This window comes from Aulonocara stuartgranti, assembly GCF_965226115.1.
Source record: "Aulonocara stuartgranti genome assembly, chromosome: 4".
NCBI classification, from domain to species: Eukaryota; Metazoa; Chordata; class Actinopteri; order Cichliformes; family Cichlidae; genus Aulonocara; species Aulonocara stuartgranti.
This window is the reverse complement of record NC_138942.1, coordinates 33662621-33687914: the sequence shown is the minus strand read 5'-3', so window position 1 is coordinate 33687914 and position 25294 is coordinate 33662621. Positions and strand designations below refer to the sequence as shown.

The following is a 25294-nucleotide window of genomic DNA, read 5'->3' as shown; positions in this document are numbered from 1 at the left end:
GACCAGCACCAAAGACCTACAACATCATCTTGCAGCAGATGGAGTCGCTGTGCATCGTTCAACCATTCGGCGCACTTTACACAAGGAGATGCTGTACGTGAGAGTGATGCAGAGGAAGCCTTTTCTCTGCCCACAGCACAAACAGGGCTGCTTGAGGTTTGCTAAAGCACATTTGGACAAACCAGCTTCATTCTGGAATAAGGTGCTGTGGGCTGATGAAATGAAAAGTTATTTGGGCATAACAAGGGGTGTTATGCATGGAGGAAAAAGAAAAACACCTGCTACCTACAGTAAAATATGGTGGTGGTTTCATCATGCCGTGGGGCTGTGTGGCCAGTGCAGGGACTGGGAATCTTGTCAAAGTTGAGGGACACATGGATTCCACTCAGTATCAGCAGATTCTGGAGACCAATGTCCAGGAATCAGTGACAAAGCTGAAGCTGCGCCGGGGCTGGATCTTTCAACAAGACAATGACCTGAAACACTGCTGAAAATCCACTAAGGCATTCATGCAGAGGAACAAGTACAACGTTCTGGAACGGCCATCTCAGCCCAGACCTGAATATTATTGAACATCTGTTGTGTGAGTTAAAGAGTGCTGTCCATGCTCATAAGCCATCAAACCTGAATGAACTAGAGATGTTTTGTAAAGAGGAAAGGTCCAAAATACCTTCAACCACAATCCAGACTCTCATTGGAACCTACAGGAAGCGTTTAGAGGCTGGAATTTCTGCAAAAGGCGGATCTACTAAATATTGATTTCATTTCTTTTTATGTGGTGCCCAAATTTATGCACCTGCCCGATTTTGTTTAAACAATTATTGCACACTTTCTGTAAATCCAATAAACTTCATTTCACTTCTTAAATATCACTGTGTGTGTCTCCTATATCATATATTTTATATTAGGGCGATCCTGGCTCAAGAGTTGGCAGTTCGCCTTGTAATCGGAAGGTTGCCGGTTCGAGTCCCGGCTTGGACAGTCTCGGTCGTTGTGTCCTTTGGCAAGACTCTTCACCCGTTGCCTACTGGTGGTGGTCAGAGGGCAGCCTCGCCTCTGTCAGTGCGCCCCAGGGTGGCTGTGGCTACAATGTAGCTTGCCATCACCAGTGTGTGTGTAAATGGGTGGATGACTGGATATGTAAAGCGCTATATAAATACAGGCCATGTACCATATTTAACTGACATTTTATTGTAACAACCAACGATTTATACAGGAAAATAATGACTATGAACAAGGCTGCCCAAACTTTTGCATCCCACTATATATGTCAAAAAGCATAGTATGATTCACTGGTATCTAGCTTATCTGTATGTGGTTTGTGATTTTTTTTTTCTTTAATTTTCTTTTTTTAAATTTATTGCTTCTGCTGAACTGATCTGCTGTCTCTCACTTTAAAATGCCAAATGCAGCAAGAATCACATGACAGGCGAAGGGTTGAAATGCTTATCAAGAAGTGCAAAATGATGCAAACACACACAAAAAATGAATATAAGGAGGACTGTGAAGAATGCCTCAATGCCATATTTTTACTTTATTTTTATCAGCGAGGTGTTATTACGAAATTGTGTTCTATTGTATTTTTATCTGTATTTACTGTACAGCACTTTGGTCAGCCTTGGTTGTTTTTAAATGTGCTCTATAAATAAACTTGACTTGACTTGACTTGACCCAACAAGACTGAGGTGAGTGTGACAATAAGAGAAAAAAATTACGCACGAAACAACGCAGCTGTATCTGCTGTGTTTGACACTCGACATTCCCACTGTTGTGGATTTCACTGGCAATAATTACAGACCCCAAAATACAAAGAAAACCTCCCCTAGTTTCATTACGTGGTCAACAGTCATTGACAGAGAAGAACTTGGACCATAAATCAGGGAGCATCACCAGCTCCAGCGCCCTGGCCTTTACCTTCCATGTTCTCACACTTTTAGGTATCTCTTGATAGAGCAGCCTTATTGGTTCACCACACACAACCAACAAATGGGAAGAGTCTTTCATGTACTACAGATTCTTCATTGTTTTACTTATGAAGCCCTGCGACAGACTGGCGACCTGTCCAGGGTGTAGCCTGCCTCTCGCCCTAAGACAACTGGGATAGGCTCCGGCCCCCAGCGACCCTGAAAAAGGATAGGGGGAAGCGAATGGATGGATGGATGGACTGCGGATCACATCAGATGTTACCCTTTTTAAAAGCAACACAATGAACCGTGTATTAGATGTGTAGATTTTAACCTTCTGAGTTCTGAGTCATCACAGGGTTGGAATCCACACCTATGATAACCTCAGAAGCTCCAGGATAGCCCCAAAGTGAAGACCTGTACAGGATGTGACCCACCTCTTGCCCCATGGCAGACAACAGAATCTTCAGTTTGACCTGAGTGCAGATTTTCATCAGATTCCTGCAGCTTTACTTATCATTGTTCCATAATAAAGTGAAATGATAATCATCCGCTGCAAGTCACTCCATCAGATCACCGACTGTCGTCTCCAGGATGAATAATGGGTGATAAAGTGGGCGGTCAGGTGGGTATTTGGAAAACTGATTGGAGAGATGCCCGGGTGTGTGCTCAGATTGATAAATGCGACGGTGATTAGGTAATAGGAAGTACTCACTGTCCTGACTGCAGATCCTTCTCACTCACCACGGCACAGTTAGTCAGCGACAGCTCGTCTGTCGGGCATCGTGCCGCTTGCATGGTCTGCAGAGAGAAAGATAGCAGAGGAAGGACAGAGATGCAAAGAACCATAATTGTTTGAGAGATACTGGGAATGACCACACACATTTTATTCCAGTACACTTTTTTATATTCTTTTAACTTGGGATTGTTATAAGAATTTCCTCCTAGCGGGCACTGAGCCTGTGAAATGTCATGTAAGGAGGAAAAATAAACACAATGTATTATAAACTGAATTTTTGAAATATAGGACACTGCCGTGATATTTTTCTATTCAGTTGTAACATTACTGACATGATAGCTCAAGTAGATGCATTCCACCTGTTAGAAACAAGGTGGTCCAACCTGAGATACCCACTATTAGATACACAAACTTTATTTGTCACGTACACAATCATACAGAGTACAACATGTAGTGAAATGCTTGTGTCCAAGATGAAGACCTAGCTGCGCCATTCCAGGGCTTGGTTTTTTTAGCATGGGGGATCTAGCCAGGACCCTTACTGGATACCAGGTGGGAATTGAACATGCGATTACCACTCCAAAAGGTGTGTAGTCTTACCACTACACTATCCAGCTGCTGAGACACCGTGCTAATACCAGGTCGGACACCCCCTTTGCCTTCAGAATCACCTTAATTCTTCATGGCACAAATTCAAACATCCCTCAGAGATTTCGGTGCAACATTCTCAGATGATTTGAGCTTTTTGACGTGGGACATTATCCTGCTGGAAGACGATGGGTCCACTCTTTTCATAAATTGGTGGACGTGGTCAGCAACAATACTCGGGTGGACTGTAGTGTTTAACTGATGCTTATTTGGTCCTAAGGGGCCCAAAGCCCCCACATCATTACAGCCTGAACTGTTGGTGCAAACCAGGATGGATGGATCCTTGTATTCACATGTTTACATGTTTCTGAATTCCCCATCTGAACATAACAGCAGAAATCGAGACTCATCAGATCATTTTCTATTGTCCAGTTGTGAGCCTGTGTGAACTGCAGCTTCATTTTCATCTTCTTGGCTGACGGGAGTGAGGAGGAGACAGAGTATAGGGAACTGTTGGACCACACTGTGCAGTGGGGTGGTACCTCCTCCAAAATGTGGCAGAGACAAAGGAAATGGTGATAACTTTTAGGACAAAGTGAACACATTTCCATTCTGGGAGAAGACGTAGCATTAATGGAGAGCTACAGATACATGAGCATTCACCTCAACAAATGACCATCTTCGTAGGAAGAGATAGCTGGTGTTGTCTTAAGTTGCAATGCATCTGACTTCTCACATTTCACCACAGACATCATTTAAATGTCACAGCTTACCTGAGTGTTGTTGCTGACCATGTCAATTTCTTTCTGACTTCAGTATACCCATTTTCTGATGGATGCTTCCAGCTGGACAACACACCTTCCCACAAAGCTCCAATCATCTCAAACTAGTTCTCACTCAAACAGTGAATTCGAGCCTCTACAGTTATGAAATCCCAATATTCTGTAGAACACCTTCAGGATGTGGAAGAATGAGAAATTTTGATTTGCAACCAACAAATGAGCACACGCTTTTCTTTTTGTCTCATTTTTCTTCACAATATTCATGACAGCCAGTCTCATCATCGTCTAAGGGTGTCCTGCTGCTTTACATTCAGTCCATGTCAAATCTCAACCAACCTTCCAACTCAAGAGAGGAATTTTCTGAGTATGAATCCCTTCTTTCAGTTCATCCACTTTTCCACTGACACAGCAGCGAACACACTGACACACTCTCATTTGAACACAAATTGAAATCCTTTGCAGAACAACCACGTCTGCCACACTGAACAAAAGTAGGCAGATAGAGAAATTCCATTGCACATTGCTGCAGCATGACCACATGAAGTGGTAGCCATGGTTACTGCATTAAGTGACGACGGAGAGTGATAAATGAGTTTTGCTTTTCTGTAGGGGTGGGTTTTAATAATCGATTCATCGATTAAAATCGATTCTGGCTTGGATAACGTGATATCGTTTCATTAAATCCTGAATCGATTTTTTTATATATAAATGTATTTTGCCCAAAATTCCAGAATCTCAGGTGAAACGTCACAAAATTTTGACAACCACCAAACATTTAAAACAGTAAATGAGAGCAGGAGCACGGCTTCTGCACAAAGACGTAAACACAAAGCGCGGACCCGCCGATGGATCAGAATCAGTGAGATGTCGCCTTTCTCACCCGACGGCACGGACACGGTCGGGGCTGAAAGCCGACAGCTCGCTGATTCTGATGTTTCGGCGGGTCCGCGCTTTGTGTTTACGCCCTTCTGAACAAATTTAAACTTTTTAAAATTATACAAAATGCAAAATGCTGTGTCTGTAATAAAACTGCTGTAACTTCAGAGGTGATGTTCATATGTTGATTAATGGTTTTCTTTCGTTTTTGATCTACTGCAGAATATTTTTTATAAAATCCCAGAACAGGAAAATCACCTTCATGTTTTTCTGTGTTTTATCTTCAGCTACTTTGAAACAAAAGCATCTGCTGTGATGCTCACACCTTTGATAAAGTCTGGAAAGTGTCAGCTTCCTTATTATAGATACAAAAATATGTAAATGTACTGATCTGAATTATAATATTTCTGACTGTCTGAGGCAAAATTTCCCAGATTCAAATCGAATTGAATCAAATTGAATTGAATCGATTCAGGACCTTGTGAATTGAATCGATTCTAGAAGTCAGTGACGATACCCAGCCCTACTTTTCTGCTATGTGAATCCCTCGGCGGGAGCACAGGCTACAGATCTGCGCTCACTGTGAACACATGCTTTTTGTTTTTACTGAAGCTCTTCATTCTTAGAAGTTTGTGACGTATGCTGAGGAAACTTGGTCCTTTGAAGCAAATATCCCAGTTTCAGTGGTGAGGTCTTATGTTCAGATGTCTATGGGAGCCATATTTTGTGGACAGCAATGGGTACCTGGTACATTTTAAGCTGCAGAAGATTTACGGAGACACCTTTGTCATCCATCACGTCTTGGCGCTTAGATCAATTTTGGTTGCTTTTTGCCAACTGCAGTTAACAAGGAGGCTGACAAATCTGAAAAAGAAAATTCAGGTGGGTGGGTGCTATGCTGCTAGCAACGTAATGTGAGCAGCTGCAGGGACCCAGTGGAGAGGAATGAAACACAGAGCGTGATGTGAGCTGGTTTAAGACAGAGCATTTTATTGTATTATTCCCCCTTTTCCTTTAATGTAAGAAGTGATATAATCAAGTGGCACAAAGAACATAAGCAATATTAGCATTTCAAAATTTCAAAGTCTTTCACTGGCAAAGAAATCACATTTATGCACACGGGTACACTGTACTGCCAAACATCTTAAACTCTGGCCACGATTTCAGTCGAATGATTGGTTAACAGCATTTTCCTAAAAAGGGAAAAGTTGAATTAATAATTTACTGTCATAGGAGCATAAATAGTGTCCTCTGGTTACAGGCAGATATGGGCAGTAACGCGTTACAAATAACACTTTACTGTAATCCAATTACTTTTTTCAAGTAATGAGTAAAGTAAGTAAGTAATTTGTTACATTACTTTCAGTGCCACAGTGCCTATAGCTGTCTTTAGCTGTCTGTGAGTACACCAGGACTTTGGTCTCAGTGGATGGACATAAGAGTAGTGCCACACCCCAGTTCTGAATTGTACAGAAGAGGATTAGGACCAATAGGGAAAAAAAAGTGTGTGTGTGTGTTGGGGGATCAGAATTGTGAGAAAAATCAGATTTCTGACATTAATCTCAAAATTCTGGCTTTCTTCTCTGAATTCTGAAAGATGAAATCCAACCCCCCATTTCTCTTTCCATAGTGTCAAGTTCTCTTCTCTAAAACTGTCTTGCAGCAGGCTGGGAAGCAGATACAATTGGGTATTGTCAGCATAGTGTGTGTGTCGACCAACCTTTGAAACTTCATAATGTTAGGAAGAAAAGAGGACCCAGCAACAACTGGGGTGTCCCAGAGAAAATCAAGTGAAGTTTGGCAAAGGTTTAACCACAGTAGCCTACTACAAGAGGATTTGATGGCCCACTATGTCAGTGGTCAATAATTGATGTAATAATCAGGCATTCATAATAGTCATCCACACAGCATTTATATACATGCACATGGCAAAATATGACAGGGACTTGTCTGTGAAGGTTCTCAGTCATCCAGGTCATCGTAGTCAAAGGAGCTTGTAAAGAAAAGCGTCTGGACTTCTTTAAGTTGCTTGAAGACGTTTCACCTCTCATCCGAGAAGCTTCTTCAGTTCTAAGGTCAAATGGTGGAGAGTCCCAGATATAAACCTAGTGGGAGTTTCCCCCCACAGAGGGACAAAAGGACCCCCTGATGATCCTCTAATCGCCTGAGCCAAGCTGTGAAACTGGGTGTGGGTCCCAATCAGCCAGAGTTTCGGGTGAGTTCATTGTGAAACCTGGCCCCACCTTATCATGCGAATTACTGAGATCAGATGGCCCAGGATGTGAGTGGGCGTTAAGGCGTCTGGGAGGGAACTCAAAACTGGATTATAGATGGCAGAGAGTTGGTGTCGTAAACCCCGCCTCTGTTCAAAGATGGTCGCTCACAGTGGACATAGATGGATTCTTTCACTCCTCTTTCAAACCATCTGTCCTCTCTGTCCAAAATGTGAACATTGGCATCCTCGAAAGAGTGACCTTTGACCTTAAGATGCAGATGGACAGCTGAGTCTTGTCCTGTGGAGGTGGCTCTTCTGTGTTGTGCCATGCGCTTGTGAAGTGGTTGTTTGGTCTCTCCGATGTAGAGGTCCGGGCATTCCTCGCTGCACTGTACAGCATACACCACATTGTTAAGTTTGTGTTTTGGTGTTTTGTCTTTCGGGTGAACCAGTTTCTGTCTGAGTGTGTTGCTGGGTCTGAAATGCACCGGGATGTCATGCTTGGAGAAAACTCTCCTGAGTTTTTCTGATACACCGGCTACATAGGGGATGACAATGTTGTTGCGTCTGTCCTCCCTCGCTGGTGTCTGGTCTTCTTTTCTGTGCCTCTTTGCTGACTTTAAGAACGCCCATTTAGGATAGCCGCACGTTTTGAGTGCTTCCTTTACATGTGTGTGTTCCTTCTTTTTCCCTTCAGGCTTAGAGGGAACATGTTCTGCCCGGTGGTGTAGGGTCCTAATTAATCCAAGTTTGTGTTCCAGAGGGTGATGGGAGTCAAAGAGGAGGTACTGGTCCGTGTGTGTGGGCTTCCGGTAAACTTCGATGTTGAGGTTGCCGTTCTCTTCAATGTGCACAGCGCAGTACAGGAAAGGCAAACAGTTGTCCTTTGTGTCTTCCCTGGTGAACTTGATGTTTTTATCCACAGCGTTAATGTGCGCAGTGAAGGATTCCACTTCTTGCGTCTTGATTTTGACCCAGGTGTCGTCTACATATCTGTACCAGTGGCTGGGTACTCTTCCTTTGAAAGAGCCAAGAGCCTTCCTTTCCACTTCCTCCATGTAAAGGTTGGCTACAATAGGTGACACGGGGGAGCCCATGGCACAGGGATAACTGTTTGCCTTTCCTGGACTGCGCTGTGCACATTGAAGAGAACAGCAAACTCAACATCGAAGTTTACCGGAAGCCCACACACACGGAACAGTACCTCCTCTTTGACTCCCATCACCCTCTGGAACACAAACTTGGAGTAATCAGGACCCTACACCACCGGGCAGAACATGTTCCCTCTAAGCCTGAAGGGAAAAAGAAGGAACACACACATGTAAAGGAAGCACTCAAAACGTGCGGCTATCCTAAATGGGCGTTCTTAAAGTCAGCAAAGAGGCACAGAAAAGAAGATCAGACACCAGCGAGGGAGGATAAGAAGGACAGACGCAACAACATTGTCATCCCCTATGTAGCCGGTGTATCAGAGAAACTCAGGAGAGTTTTCTCCAAGCATGACATCCCAGTGTATTTCAGACCCAGCAACACGCTCAGACAGAAACTGGTTCACCCGAAAGACAAAACACCAAAACACAAACTTAACAATGTGGTGTATGCTGTACAGTGCAGTGAGGAATGCCCGGACCTCTACATTGGAGAGACCAAACAGCCACTTCACAAGCGCATGGCACAACACAGAAGAGCCACCTCCACAGGACAAGACTCAGCTGTCCATCTGCATCTTAAGGTCAAAGGTCACTCTTTCGAGGATGCCAATGTTCACATTTTGGACAGAGAGGACAGATGGTTTGAAAGAGGAGTGAAAGAATCCATCTATGTCCACTGTGAGCGACCATCTTTGAACAGAGGCGGGGGTTTACGACACCAACTCTCTGCCATCTATAATCAGTTTTGAGATCCCTTCCCAGACGCCTTAACGCCCACTCACATCCTGGGCCATCTGACCTCAGGAATTCGCATGATAAGGTGGGGCCAGGTTTCACAATGAACACACCCGAAACTCTGGCTGATTGGGACCCACACCCAGTTTCACAGCTTGGCTCAGGCGATTAGAGGATCATCAGGGGGTCCTTTTGTCCCTCTGTGGGGGGAAACTCCCACTAGGTTTATATCTGGGACTCTCCACCATTTGACCTTAGAACTGAAGAAGCTTCTCGGATGAGAGGTGAAACGTCTTCAAGCAACTTAAAGAAGTCCAGACGCTTTTCTTTACAAGCTCCTTTGATGACAGGGAGTTGTTAATTTGGCTCATCTGAAAGATTGAAAGCAACCTCAGAGTAAAAACATCTTAAACTGGCGTCTTCATCGTCCATAATTAGTTATATTCCAGTATCATAAATGATAGATAAAAATAAAAGGTACCCCTGACTTATCATCAGCTATACTTTTATGCATCCACATCTGGTATTTATAGTGCAGGAAGTGTAAAGCGGATGCTTTCACAACACAGAGAAAAAGTGAGACTGCTGTGAGTCTTTTCTGGTAAATGAAGCCTGGAACACTTAGTGATGAGTTACCAGCTGCCCTAAATTTCACTGAAATGCTTCATAATTAATGCTCTAGAGATGGAATTCCTTCCACTGCTTGCAACGGCAGATTTAGGAGTCAGGTAAGACTCACTTAAATTTCTGTAACTTGTTTTTACATTCATCACTTTTGCATCTGGTAATTAAGAGATGGTATTAAAAAAAGAGCAGCATGCAGCTCGAGTGTTTAGCCTCCTCATCTGGAAAATAGCTGTCAACAGAAAATTGTTGCACTGGCAAAATTCCATATTCAGATCACTGAGTAACAAAACAATCTTTGCTTTAATCTGTTCTCCAAAATTCTGCCAAATCCAACTTTAATCTCAATGGGATTTAGGTCCAAGCAGAAATATGACCTCACAGTTAATCGCATATGGATTACAAAGTTTACATGCTCTTTTTGACTCTTTCACGTCCACTAGAAAATATAGACAGGCGACATGTTGCTACAATGGTCCGAGTCCACTTAGAGGGAAGCGTCACTGCAAATCCGAGCTTGTCTAGAGCCACCTTTATCCCATGACAGACTTTTCAACCCTTACTACGATGCATTAGCATGCATTTTTCTTTAGTTTGTCATTTTCTGTATCTGAATGTGTGTAATACTGCAATACTGCACATTCTTTGTGTCTTTAAATGACAGCAACATTATAAAGAGAAAACACATCTTTTAATATTAACTGTTTGTTGCATCTAAAATGAATGAAATGCATCAGCTGTAGCACGATACTGGTAGGAGAGGCAAACACTGCAGTGTTGGCACTGTGCCCACATCACCTGCACCTCAGCAAGTCTGAGCAGACAGAGGTGATTCAGAGCAAGACCGCTGTGTCCAAGACCCTTAAAGGGGCATCTCACATCATCAAAATAAATGGCCTCTGCTTGTTTCTAGTCATTTCTATGGTTTGCCGTCATGTTTTAAAACTTACATAGCACCAGTCAGTGTAGCTTTATCGCATACTGTACACTGTAGTGCTCAAATATAAAGAGGTACATGCAGGAAAACCCACAACACACAAAACTGTGCATAGTGACTGTAGTTTTTAATCAAAGCTAATCAAATGTATGTATAAATATTTCTGAGGATTTCTGGTGGTCTGTTGATTTAACGCTACATTTCAATTTACTACTATTTCAAAAGAAATACGAAACACAAACTCTCTCACCTTTACTGATGTTAATAATATAGATAGATTCAATAAATACAAATATTTAAGGCATATAAATTATGCATGATGTTTAAGGCCTCGATAGAAAAAGAAAGCTATGATATTATGGTAGCTCTGGATGAATCTTCCTAGCACTGCCCTACTTGTTGATATAATCTATTCCATTAGTTCAATGGAAAAAAAGGCTTTTCCCCTTTTGATTCAACCAGTGGAAGATGCCGCTGCTATAAATCCACGTGGAACATTTTTTGTTCTATCAAAAACGTTTTAAGTATATTATGAGCTTGTTTATCGACTGTGCTTTCTTCCAGACCCTATGTGGACACAACAACTAAAGCAATGGGAAGTTTGTTTTTTAATTATGCCAAAATAAAAAAAGGAAGTGCTACACTGCTGCAGCTGCAGTTGTAGTTCATAAAACTAAACTCTGAGCTCAAAGATACTGTAAATTTTGTGAAGCCAAGAAGAAAAGACCATTCTCACTCCCGAGGCGTAATATAGAGACCATTTGTCAAGTCCCGAGCCGTTCCTGAGGAACGCAACAGGTGACCTTCCGCGTTCTTATATTATGGATGAAATCCATAGAATGACGCGCCTCGGTAATACACGTTCCAGCCCTGTATTCCAGCCCTAACCATAACCTTAACCAGCACTTTAATGACATTAGAGAGTAAAACAAACGTACATGTGTAGATTCATTCCAAATGGCTCTCATGTTTCCTCATTTTTGCGATCTCATAATATAGGCATGCGTTGGGTGCCCGGAAGTGTAATATACTGACGATTTGTCACCTAGCGTAAAATGTTACGCTTTGGAAGTGAGAACGTGTCGAGGAGAAACTCGTAGCTGAGTGAAAACCTTTGGTGGGGAAGAAAAAGGAGTTATTATTTATTTCTACAATAACTCAGATGTCCTAACTTGTTCAAATACAGGCGCACTTTACATGCCATATATTTGATGATATAGTATACAGTTTGTAATTTCTTCGATTTTCTTAGATTTCAAAAGATGCTCTTTCAAGTACAAGTAAGCCTAGACTATCCTCACTAGTCCAAATGTGCACAGAGGAAGCATGATGCATTAGAGTTCATTTGCAAATCATCACAGACCAACATCTAACCATGGGGGATCAGAGAAAGCCATTTTCTAGTCAGAAGGAATGAAAATGAATTAACTTTCTGGAGCAGAGTGCAATTGATGACAGATGCGGTAACGCTGATGCTTTTAGCAGTGGCAAAGAAATTGATGCGTGTGATGCTGTAAAAAGCAAAAACACTTGGAACACAAATACTGTACAAGTAGGGGTGGGTTTTGATTATCGATTTATTATTGATTCTCGCTTGGATAACGTGAAATCGATTCATTAAAATCCTGAATTGATTTTTTAATATAAATTTATTTTGGCCAAAACGCCAGAATCTCAGGTTAAACCTCCCAAAATTTCAACAACCACCAAACAGCTAAAACAACACGGATTCTGCACAAAGACATAAACACAAAGCGCGGAGCCGCCGACGCATCAGAATCAGTGAGACTTTCTCACCTGACTGCACGGACACGAGCTGAAAGCCGACAGCTCGCTGATTCTGATGTTTCGGCGGGTCCGCGTTTTGTGTTTACGTCGTTTTTGCGCTGATTCTGAAGCTGCAGGTTTTTCTCTCTCCAAACAATATTGAGTAAACCAGCAGCAAAAGAAGATCCAAACTACGCTTCACATAAACATCGTCATGAATTCCCTCTGATTGTTTTGCTTCCACCACGATAAAATCACACTTCATGCACAGCTCTCTCTCTCTCTGTACTTCAAGAACAGTTTCCCGTCTAAAAACCTGTTTTCTGCATTATTCCCTTGCTTGTTACGCACAAGTCTACGGTTGTTTACAGCCTGTCAGACACTGTTTTTTTTTCTTGTACTTCCGAAAACAAAGCCTCATTTCTGCCGTTCAATACTGAACAAATTTAAACTTTTTAAAATTATGCAAAATTGCAAAATGCTCAGCTGTGTCTGTAATCAAACCTCTGTAACTTTGCTCTGCTTCATGCCGGCAGCATCAGGTAATGTTCATATGTTCATTAATGGTTTTCTTTCGTTTTTGATGTACTGCAGAATATTTTTTATAAAATCCCAGGAAAGGAAAACCTTCATGTTTTTCTGTGTTTTATCCTCAGCTACTTTGACACAAAGGCATCTGCTGTGACGCTCACACCTTTGATAAAGTCTGGAAAGTGTCAGCTTCCTTTTTATAGATACAAAAATATGTAAATGTACTGATCTAAATTATAATATTTCTGACTGTCTGAGGCAAAATTTCCCATATTCAAATCGAATTGAATCGAATCGTGGATCGAATCAATTCGGGACCTTGTGAATCGGAATCGAATCGATTCTAGAAATGAGTGACGATACCCAGCCCTGTGTACAAGCTTGCCAGCTGCATCTCATCCAGGCTAACCTAGAAAACATCTTATACACAGTGAATATTAAACAGACTATTTATAACCAAAGGCCATGCCTCTGATCTAATTAATTTTTAAAGGCTGTCTGTCAAACATTTGTGATAAAATTCACTATGATTAGAAGAGGTGAGTGGGTTGTCTTATGCATACTTCAACATATAAAGTGGAGGTAAATGTGGGATGTGTTGGCCACTTGCTTTAGGTGTGATATCTTCAGGAGTTTCCAAGTCTTTTGCCCAAATAATACTAGATAAAGATCATTTTTATATTCAGAAATTGAGCATGCACATATCCAGCATGGTGGCTGAATGTGCTGACATACAAATCGTTGCAACGGTCCAGAACTTTCCATTGAGAGAGAGAGAGAGCAACTGCTAGCCTGTTGTGATTATATTAACATTGTCTGAAAGTTAATTTATGAGTCCATGTATCACATTTCCTCATTGTGTAAGAGTCTGTCTGCATGTAAATTCTCGCCATTTTATTTTTAACCTCATGGCCAAATGATTAAGGTGCATTAGGGGTAGTAGTAAGCTGTCGCTGCAGTACTTCACCGGGGTATTTATGAGTAAAAATGAATCAACTGTGAAAAAACAACTCAGATAATAAGCAGGGCATATCAGACCATCCTCATTTGGATTTTGCACTGCAGGCTGTTTTTCACAATCCACTAAATCACTCTGATGAAGACCGTGGATGCACATTCGCAAATTTATTTCTTGCTTTGGAGAACATGAATGTCTGCAGGGATCACCAAAGTCATTAGGAGTTATCCAGGAAATTACGACCAGCTAATGATAGCAGGTTCCTTATTCTCTCTGTTCACATTCTGTATCATGAACATCGCAGCAGAAAAATGTGTTTAAGACAAAATATCGAGAGGAAAAAGAAAACTGCCACTCCTGGTGCTTCCCTGCTTCCCTTTGTAAGTGTTCTCAGTTTTACAACATTAAGGCCTACCCAGAAAACTGACAGATGTCCTGAGTATATATAGCTACCATATTCTGATGACTCACCCAGTCTAAAGCGTTTTCAAGCTATAATCCATGTTCATGTATTATTATTATGGTTAACGCATAGCAATGATGTATAAAGCTTTACAAAACACAATACCTTGAAAAGAACCCCTTTTGATGTCCATCTCTAGCACAACCCTTTGTCTTTTAGCTCTTTTGACAGCTACAGTGCATTTCAAGTACATTTTCTAGCTTTTGTACTTTGGCCCAAGGTCAGTGTTTATATTTTATTTTCATCCTTCTGACAGAACAACACAATCAGCAACTGATTTAGTAGAAGTCATACCTCTCACTCATTCATTTCTAACCAACCTGGCCTGGCAGCTACCCAGTCATTCCACGGATGGACAGACTCCAACTTCACCTATGAGTTGGAACAGTAAGAAGAACTTGTTCATATGTAACTACTGAGCTCAACAATATGCTAAGCCTAGGATCATAGTCATTAAAATCTTCTGATGAAATGATACATTAATCATAGCTAAAGCCAAAAACCTCTTCACAAATGTTAAGGAATGCCAACTGTTCACTTTAGGATTTTTGGTGTCAGCAAAGTTAGCTAAGATGCTGTAAAGCTTGGATCCACCTCACAGTATTATATATTTCTGCAAACTATCTGCCTGCTGAATCAAAATGGTAAGTTCCTAATGGAACACATCCATTTTGTTCTGGAGACTTGCAGTTTCACAGGGGAGTTGATTAATGGATGCTCAGGAGCTAGCATTTCCATCCAATCAACATGTGACACCAGCTTGAGTTTGCTGCCAAAGACTCGGTGGTTGCCGGTGGTTGCCTCACATCTCTTGAGGTTCGAGCCAGATATCCAGGCAGCAGCGGGAGGCTGACAGCAGTGACGCAAGCAAGCTATAGAACCGACTCTTCGGTCAGAGAGTGAGCAGAAAATAGCAGATATATCCCACATAAAAGAAGATGGCAGCTCTCTTTGAGAGTTATACACCCATACATACCTTGAAAAATATTACGACCTTGTGGGCGCCAGTGGAGGCAAGCAGAGAGGAAGGACAGAAGACAGCATTTGAGAAGGAGGGGGACTCAGAGCAGCAAGCTGCTGGAGCTAAGGTGCGAAGCTGTGGTGGCTGCAGACAGGTGCACTTAAACTGCATTCACATGTATGGAATGACTCATGCATGTACATATACAGATTACCTGGGGTGGTGAGGGGTTAGAAGTGCATACAAGCCAGAGTTGGGGTTTGCTTAGACTAAAAGACTTAGACTTACAAATGTCTGTAATGTTCTTTGGAACTTTTTCCCAATAAATAAACCCCAAGTCTGGTGGGCTCATGCACAAAATGTTATGCATGTCACAGGACAATATGTCTTCCACACACTGGAGACAAAGTGACAGCTGCAACACTGTGGTGAGAGATGATGGACAGAGAAAGAAGTCAGCCATTTTTTCCCCTGATTTGTGAATATTCATTTATAATGGATGGATTGTGACATGGCATTAATGTAATCATACTGGTAATGAAAACTTTCACTGCAGTGTGTGAAATGACAACAACTTCACATCCAATTTTGTCAATAAACAAGTCAATCACGAGGCAAAATTTTGGAAAATGTAACATCTGAAAATTTGATTAGAATTGCTCCAAAGCAATTGCTTTGTTCTGTTATGGCTGCTAGCATTGTTAGCATCAGTTAGCATTAGCCAGCATGCTCAAACAGACAACATATATCACAGGAAGGGTACCAAAGCCACAAGCAAACAGATTAACAGGTCTTTAACAAGCATCATTTGTCTTCAATTTTGCTCTGTGTCATCAGTAAACCTGTGTTTGCCTCAGTGCTCTGACCCCCCTATGACAGCTCTTTTAACACAGTAGGAACAGCAAAGGGATACAACCTGCACAAAAAACATGTGAATAACTTTAAAGGAAGCAACCTTGCGAGAGTACACAGGATACACAAGATCATTTGATTTCATATCTATCTATCTATCTATCTATCTATCTATCTATCTATCAAAAGCCTTTCAAAGGCTTCATTGTGTTGTCAGTCTCTAACTCTCACTGTGAGACAGAGACAGACAGACTCACTTTGGTCTCAGTAAGTATGCTGAATTTTGGACCTTGCAACTGATTGATTTATCATCATTAAAAGATCAGAAACAGCGACTCAACTCTTATGGGAAGGTTTACCACAAGGTTCAGGAGTGTGTTCATGGGAATCTTTGACTCAAAGTCTCCAAGCTAATTTATCCCAAAGATGTTCTCTCAGGTTGAAGTCACATTTCTGTGCAGGTCAGTCAAGTTCTACTAATCCATGTCTGTATGGACCTTGCTTTGTGCAAAGTCCCGAAAGTGGTCCACAAAGCTGGGAGCATGTAATTGTCCAAAATATCTTGGTATGCTGAAGCATTAAGAGTTCCTTTGACTGGAACTAAGGGACAAACCCAACTCTTGAAAAACAACCTTAACCACCCACACCATAATCTCTCCCCCCCCCAACCAAACTTTACACTTGGAACAGCTCAATCAAACAAGAATCGTTCTCCTGGCAACTACCAAATCCAGACTTGTCCATCAAATTGTCAGACAGAGAAGCATGATTCGTCACTCGTCAAGTATATAACAGGTATATTTTACTTATATATAATTTTTTTTATAGTATCGGGGCGATCGTGGCTCAAAGAGTTGGCAGTTCGTCTTGTAACCGGAAGGTTGCCAGTTCGAGCCCCAGCTCGGACAGTCTCACTTGTTGTGTCCTTGGGCAAGACACTTCACCTGCTGCAATATGGCAGCCTCGCTTCTGTCAGTCTGCCCCAGGGCAGCTGTGGCTACAACTGTAGCTGCCTCCACCAGTGTGTGAATGTGAGAGTGAATGAATAGTGGAATTCTACAGTGCTTTGAGGGCCCCGAAAAGCACTATATAAATGCAATCCATTATTATTATTATTATTAATTCCCCTCTCGCCTCTGAAGGCAGTCTAGCCTTCAAGCTTGGGTTCTCTACCAGAGGCCTGGGAGTTTGAGGGTCCTGCACAGTATCTTAGCTGTTCCTAGGACTGCACTCTTCTGGACAGAGATCTCTGATGTTGTTCCTGGTATCTGCTGGATCAGGGCAACATCCGAGCTGGCATGACTTCATATTTATCTGTTTTGCTCGTGTCTGCGGTAGGCATGCTTAGCGTGGGGGTACGAGCCTTTGCAGCTGATGTACTCTGGCGTTCTTTCCAGTTTTTCTCACATAATTCTATGAGCAAAGGATCCCAAATCAAATAAAAAGATATAGTATTTTCTACATGACTGCTTCTTGTTGATTGTTATTCAGTTATACTGCTTGAAAAATAATGTTTTGGTGCTGACCGTAGCGGTCTGTTAAATTGCCTTTCATTTTCCTTTGACCATGGAAAGCTCAAACCAAGAATTGGCAGAACACAATGACTTGCCTCAAGGCAACAGGCAAAGTCACTCGTGGGCTCACCTGAACACTACCAGCCATAGCCAAGGCTAAGTTGGTAGGTATGGTTGGTGCAATCGACCCATCAGTTAGAATCAAGCTTATCAAACCACTTGGTAAAATCTGTCCTTGGAATCTCTTGTTTGCACTAGTACAAGACTAGAGACCTTCCAATATTTCGACCTGAAACCATATATATAGATATTAAATGCCAGGAAGACCTAAACTGTCTCTTCAAAGACGCTAGTATCTGGGGCCTGGATCTCCTCCATACCTGCTTCATACCCTGGGGGACGGGGCTGTGGCTCCCCACACTCCCTAGCAGATCGTTACATGGAGAAACCTTTGGAATACAAGCATGCTGATCCACACAGGTGTGCACACAGGTGTACACACGGGTGTTCACAGACGCGGACTACACCTTTCTTGGCTGCTGCCTCAAAGCACATGGTGCGCTGTCTATCTTGCGTGCTGCACAATATCGTTTATTATTTAGTATCTACTGATATCTACTGCCAGCTAGTTTATTGTGATGGTGCTGTTTTTTTTGAAAATAAAATAAATTCATAATTATAATAAAGGTCAATCAAATGGACCAATATGGCAAGGCCATGATGATCCACTTGGTAAAATAAATCCGCTTGGCATCTTTCTTGGCCTTAAGACAACAATTCTGTCAAAAAACGATTTAATATGAAGGCAATGGGCAGAGAGTTACAGGCATAGCTCTAAAGAATGTAGCCTCATGGGCAGTGTAGTCCGTGCTGCAGGGAGAATGGACTGCCATACCCGTTATGTGACTGTGAGTGTGAGGAAGGGAGAAAAAGGACAGTCGAAAAGTACGAGTTGTCACCGAGCAGAAACGGAAGCAGGAAGCATGTAAATATAATAATAACCACTGCAGCCAAACAGAGTGCCTGACGAGCCCAGTTGTAAGTAAGCTATTAAGACTTGACTGTACGCTGTATTTGTGTTTTCCTCTGAAAAAATAAGTTCCATTGGAGCAGCCTTTCAGCGCCTCTCTCTGTCTCTCGCTAGCAAAGTTGACCCAATCAACAAAGTAAAGCTAGTTTTCAGCTACGAGCCCGACACGAACCCGACGTATTAGTCAGAGGTTCCTTTACTACGGTTCGGAGCCGCAGACCTGTTTTATATAAGCGTGAAATAGTTTTCTATACGAGATCGCTGCAAAAAGTGCAGCCTTACCTAATGTCCACATACTGTTACTCATTTTATATTAAGATTTAAAAATCTAGTTGGTGTTGGTATGGCGGGTAACCTTCAGTAATAGTAATAAATCACACAGCAATAGTACATTCATGTAGTCATGAAAAGGATGATAATATATTAAGTAATCCAAAGTATTCAGTGTCAAATGACTTTGATTTCACTGCACTTCCCTCATCTAATAGCTCTGCATTCACGCCAGCATACATCACAACTGTGACAAAAATTCTTTGTTGACTAATTATTTAATAACCCAGATTTTTCTCCACGTTTTTAATAAAGCCTGAATTAATAATCTGCCTGTGTCTCTCCCATGAGACAACTAGCCAATTGGCTGCCTCCAGGTTCCTTGATTTTTTTATTCAGAAAGCGTTCTTCTCTTTTGGCAATGTGCCGTGGAAGCAGGGAGTGGCTGAATTACTACACTCCCTGCATCTCCCTTTCATTCTAAATATTTTTCTAATCCCAGCATCCCATTAAATTATTCATCCAGTCAGATGTCTTCTCTGGCAGTCGATGGGTAATGAAGCTGCATCTGCAGTGCCCAAGATAGTGACTCATTAGATAGCTTCGCATCTGCTGTTCCCTGTTGAGCTTGGCTAAGCTATACACTTTCCCACTTAGGGTTTTTCTGTACTTATCAAATAGCACATGCGTCTGAGACATTATCATATTTTGTGTCCAAGGGTTCTAACCTCATTGGTCATATCTTTCATCCACATCTTCTAGTTAGCTTATTTTTAAGGAAAATCCAATCTGTGGACTTTAAATTGACTTGTTATTACAGTTTTTTTTCCTTTACCATTATATGTTGTTCCTCTTTTACGATCATCTAAAAATAATTTCCAAAAGCTGAACAGATGTTGATAATTCTGGTACCCTAAGTGTAACACACGATACTTTACCACTACTGAATGTAGAGAAAGTTAGGATCTTAGGCTTATGGCCTCTAGGAATCGACTAAGGAGCGAATGACACACAGCTAAAAGAACAGTCAACATTTATTCAAAACAAAACCAAAAACAGTCATTCAACAGTTCACAACAGTTCCAATTGTCCATATTTGTCAGTCTGTGTATTCAGTTTTAGAGTTCAGAGTTCAGTGTTCAGAGTTCTTTTCAGTCTTTTCAGTTCAGGTGTGTGAGTGTGTGTGTATAGTGTTAATGTTAGTAGTACTACCCGGGTAGTGTATTGTTCTGAGATCTCATAAGCTTATCTGTCAAGAAGTAACGCAGTTGTCACTTCTAAGTAGGCTGGAAATCTTTCCTGCATCGCAGCTGGGGATCCGGAATCCTGGCTCGCAACTTTAGACTCCAACAAAAAAAACCAACCTGCACAGGGCAGTGAACATATTTTACATGAATATCATATAACAACTTAATCAACACTAGTGACCAAATGTCTCTCACTCTTTGTATATAACGACTTAATGCAATCAATAATAAAATTAATCAAAGAACCTTAAAACAATTTCCACATCATACAAATTTAACTCAAATCTCATATTTTGTGAACAGCAGTCACATCAATCCAATGAATTGAGAGAATGTACATTACTGATGCACGAGGAAAGTGCAAAACGTGGTCGCAGTACTATTTAGCCAAAGACTGCTCATATTTATCATCTCATTACAATAAATAAAACTTACCTACTAGCTTCCAAAGAAATATTTCCGATTGGCTTAAAACATTCACAAGTGAAGAAATAAAAAGATAATACAGCACTTAAAAGGAACACATGAAATTTACATTATACTGAGCTAACGATTAGCTTGCTATGCTAGCGCAGTTAGTCAACTCACCGGAAATGAACAAAAAACACAAAAACAGAGGTACATCAGCATCAACAAAAAGTGTCCGCGTTTCCCAACAAGCGGAAAAGTAAAATCCAATTTGTGTCTCCACACACAATCCTTGTTCAAGAAAAAGGTTAAGGAAAAACTCTGTGAGTAGCTCCGACCAGCATACGTAGCCTTAGCGCTATTCTCCTTCTCTATAGTTCTCAACTCAAGTTCACAAGCACTAAACAATCTCATAGTGCCACCTACTGACATTCTTGGGGAACAGCAGTTCATTTTCATGAGGCAGATTTTAGGTGGGTTACATCCCTCCCCCCCTAAATGGGCATGCATCCCTGCATGACAGCAGTCACTTTAAATGGTTTTTACTCTACCAACACATGGGGAAGGGTTTGAGTCAAGGGCATGTGAAAAAACCTGATCAAGACTGTTTAAAAGAGAATGCATCACTAATGTTAAGGGATTTCCCAAGGTGTTGTAGGTTAGTCTGCTAGGTTCAGTCCTGTTCCTAGTTGACCGCCTGATTTCTCTTGTTTCTGGAGGTTTTTCATCTTTAGCAACTTCTGCCTCCAATCCATATCTATCACTCCCCTCTTTTCCATCCGACAACCCGGTTGTTTCAGTTTGGTACTGCTCCTGAGTTACGTCAATAACCTTTTCCAAAGGTTCAACATCATTTTCTGTAGCTGGATCTATATCAGCACATGAATCATGAACAGATGAATATTCCTCATTAACAATAACACCTGTTTCTTTCATTGGAGGGTCATTTCCAATGTCATTTCCACTAGAACCTTGAAGTGAACCATCGCCCTCATCCAGCTCCACGGGTGCAGAATGAAACTCCTTTACTGCAGGGTTTAGATCAGACTCGTCCCGGTCCACACTTTGTTCTGACACAGACTCAGTTGCTTTGGGGATTTCACTGACAGTAATGAAAGCCGGGTAATTGACTTCTTCGTAAACTACTGGAAAGTCATAATCCACAATGTCATTATCACCCAGATAATGATAGTCTCCTTCAACTTCAGAAAATGGATTCTCTTTGGAGGTGTCGCCTTTGGGTGTCTCTTTCTCTCGGCTTCCATGACTGGGTTCGATTGGCGCTGAGCATGACAGAAACCCACACGGTAACAGTAAGTCTCTATGCAGTGTCCTCTCAGGCCCATCTGACTTGAGTGGAGCAACAACATATACAGGAGAGTCATTGAGCTGTTTTACAACTTTGTAGACCGTCTGACTCCATCTGTCAGCTAGTTTGTGTTTCCCTCGTATTCCAACATTCTTGACAAGAACACGATCTCCAACCTCCAAGGTGGATTCTCTCACTTTTAGATCATATCTTGACTTATTGCGTAGGGCAGCTTTCTCGCTATGTTCCACAGCAAGTTTGTAACTTTCCTGTAGGCTTTCCCTGAGCTTCTTCACATATTCACTGTGAGTTACACTGTCCTGCCTACTCACATTAAGTCCAAAAGCCACATCAATTGGAAGATTTGGCTGTCTCCCAAACATGAGCTGATAGGGTGAATACCCAGTTGTGTCATTTTTTGTGCAATTGTAGGCGTGAGCCAATGGCTGCACATGATCACGCCATTTTAGTTTGTCGTCTTCTTGGAGTGTTCCAAGCATCCCTAGCAGTGTACGGTTAAACCGTTCTACTGGATTACCACGGGGATGATAGGGGGTTGTTCTTGATTTTTTTATGCCTAACATTTGGCATAAGTTTTTGATGACTGCAGATTCAAAATTACGGCCTTGATCACTATGCAACCGCTCTGGTATGCCATAGTGAATGATGAATTTGTCCCACAGGGCCTTGGCAACGGTCTTTTCCTTCTGGTCTGGAGTTGGCACTGCAACAGCAAACTTCGTAAAGTGATCCGTTATCACCAGAATATTCTTTGTTCCTCGGCTATCAGGTTCTAGAGACAAATAGTCCATGCACACCAACTCAAGTGGTCGACTGGTTTTAATATTTACCAGTGGGGCAGATTTCTCAGCTCTAGCCTTGCGGCGGATGCACCTTTCACATGTTCTGATTTTCATTTCAACATCTAGGAACATTCGGGGCCAAAAGAAACGTGTTCTCACAAGGTCAACAGTTCTTTCCAATCCCATGTGACCTACTGCATCATGAAGACTTTCAAGAGCTACTTCCCTGTACTCCTTCGGAAGCACTAGTTGAAAAAGAGTCTGGCCCTGGCTCACTCGTTTCCGGTACAAGACATTATCTATTAGGGACAACTGATCCTGTACTCTTAACATGAGTTGGACTTCCCTTTCCTCCTTTTGCCTAAGACGATAGGAAAGGCGTTTTCCTGTATGGACAAGGTCTATGACTCTGCTTATTATAGGGTCACGCCTTTGTTCTGCAGCCCAATCTTGTTGGGAGAGTTGAGGAAGAGTGCTAGTACCAGTCAGAATGTCGGCTTGAACAAACTCGTCAGGTATCGCACTTGCATCCACTGCCAAACACTCCACTGCAGCAGGTAAGTAGTGGCAGTAGTGGTAAGTAGTGTCAGGAGATATGTGTACTTGGTGCTTCTCGCATACAGCTTTTAGAGCATCCTTTGGAAATGTTGCACTATTTCCCTCTTCCGTAAACTTTGCAATGAATTGCTTTACTCTCTCATCCTCAGCAGTTGTACTGTCATCAGTTTCAACAGAAACATGCGGCCGTCTCGATAATCCATCCGCATCCTGATTTCTTTTTCCGGCTCTGTACTGTATGTTGAAATTGAAATTCGACAAAGCAGCAAGCCATCGGTGTCCAGTTGCATCAAGTTTAGCAGATGTTAACACGTAGGTCAGTGGGTTATTGTCAGTCATGACAGTGAAGTCAGCTCCATACAAATAATCAGCAAACTTGTCAGTAACTGCCCACTTCAACGCAAGAAATTCAAGTTTGTGAGTGGGGTACCTTCTTTCACAGTTAGACAGCCCTCTGCTAGCATAGGCAATGACTCTTAACCGACCATCTTCTTCCTGGTATAGGGCTGCACCAAGTCCATGTGAACTGGCATCGGTGTGTAAAACATAGGCTTTTCTGGGGTCAGCAAACCCAAGCACTGGTGCAGATGTCAACTTCTCAATGAGGGTCGTGAAAGCTTCCTCACATGAGGGAGTCCATTTCTCATTAAAAGGACTGTTCAAGTCGCCGTTTGACGGTGATTTGTGGTGTTTCAGCTTCCTGGCAGGGACATAACCAGCTGTCAAATCATTCAATGGCCTAGCAATTTTAGAATAGTCTTTGACAAACCTGCGATAATAGCCAGTGAAGCCTAAAAATGACTTCAGTTCTGACAGGTTTGTGGGTCTGGGCCATGTGGTGAGGGCAGATATTTTATCAGGATCAGTCTTCACTCCCTGTTCTGAGACAATGTGTCCTAAATACCTCACTGACTTTTGGAAAAAGTGACATTTCTCAGGTGAAAGTTTGAGACCAAATTCTTTTAGTCTGTTCAGAACTCGCAGGAGCCTTTCTTCATGTTCCTCCAAAGTATTGGAGAACACTATAAGATCATCAAGAAAGACCAGTACTTCCTTGAGGTTCATGGAGCCCATGCATTTCTCCATAACTCTTTGAAAAGTGCTTGGAGCATTAGTGACTCCTTGGGGCATCCTGTTGAATTCCCAAAACCCCATGGGTGTGACAAAAGCCGTCTTGTGTTTATCCTCTTCTTCCACCTCTACCTGGTAATATCCAGACTTTAAATCCATAACAGAAAACCATTTGGATCCTGACAGAGCTGTAAATGCCTCTTCTATATTGGGCAAGGCATAAGCGTCTTTGATCGTCTGGTTGTTCAACTTTCTGTAATCCACACAAAGGCGGATCTGCCCATTTTTCTTTTTCACAACTACAATTGGTGAAGCAAATGGACTCTCGGACTCTCTAATAATGTTGCTGTTGCACAGCTGCTCCAAATGAAGGCGGACAGCTTCATAATCAGAGGGATGAATGGGCCTTGGCCTTTGTTTAAAAGGCGTTGGATCAGAGAGCCGAATCTTATGTCTCACCACTGTGGTGTGACCATAATCAAGTTCACCCCTAGCAAAAACATCAGACACGGAATTCAGCTTCTCGGCGATCCTGTCTTTCCACTCGTTTGACAGGGGTGAGTCACCAAAATCGAACTGGATTTTGTCACTTGGTTGTACTTCGTGGGTGGTGTAACACTGAGCATGTTTCTGCTCTGAACTTCCAGTTCGATTCATACATTCAGACCTCGCAGGAGAAACTGAAAGTGGGACAGATATCGCTGCCAAAGGACGGTGAGCTGGCAGAATGATATCATGCGTTGTCTCATTTTTTAGGAGAATGGGAACTTTGAAGGATGTCTGTCGTGGCTTTGACATTACATAGCTGGAAAATATCAAGCCACCTGGTAGGCTGGACTGGCTGTGGGGTTCGACTAGAAGAGTGGATCCAGGGCCTGCACAGACATTTCTGACACGACCATTTAAGGCTATTTTCTGACCAGCTGGAATTACTAAGTTGGTTTTACATTGTGACTTGACTGTCCCCACAAAACTATCAGTTTTTGTTTTACTTCTGTAGA

The 25294-nt window shown here is 42.1% G+C and overlaps 1 protein-coding gene across 3 annotated transcripts in view; it reads right to left on the bottom strand.

The window, feature by feature from the left end:
- The window catches only part of LOC309704679 (vesicle-fusing ATPase), an 81871-nt gene that overhangs the window by 26981 nt on the left and 29596 nt on the right, over positions 1 to 25294 (bottom strand). For 2 of the 3 annotated variants that reach the window (XM_082530026.1, XM_082530027.1), the window contains exons 2-3: positions 15247 to 15264; positions 2620 to 2705 (exon numbers count right to left, since the gene is read on the bottom strand). In XM_082530026.1, the coding sequence (XP_082386152.1) occupies positions 2620 to 2705; positions 15247 to 15264 (104 nt within the window). The remainder of the gene's footprint in view (positions 1 to 2619; positions 2706 to 15246; positions 15265 to 25294) is intronic. The other variant, XM_082530028.1, reaches the window with a different exon arrangement.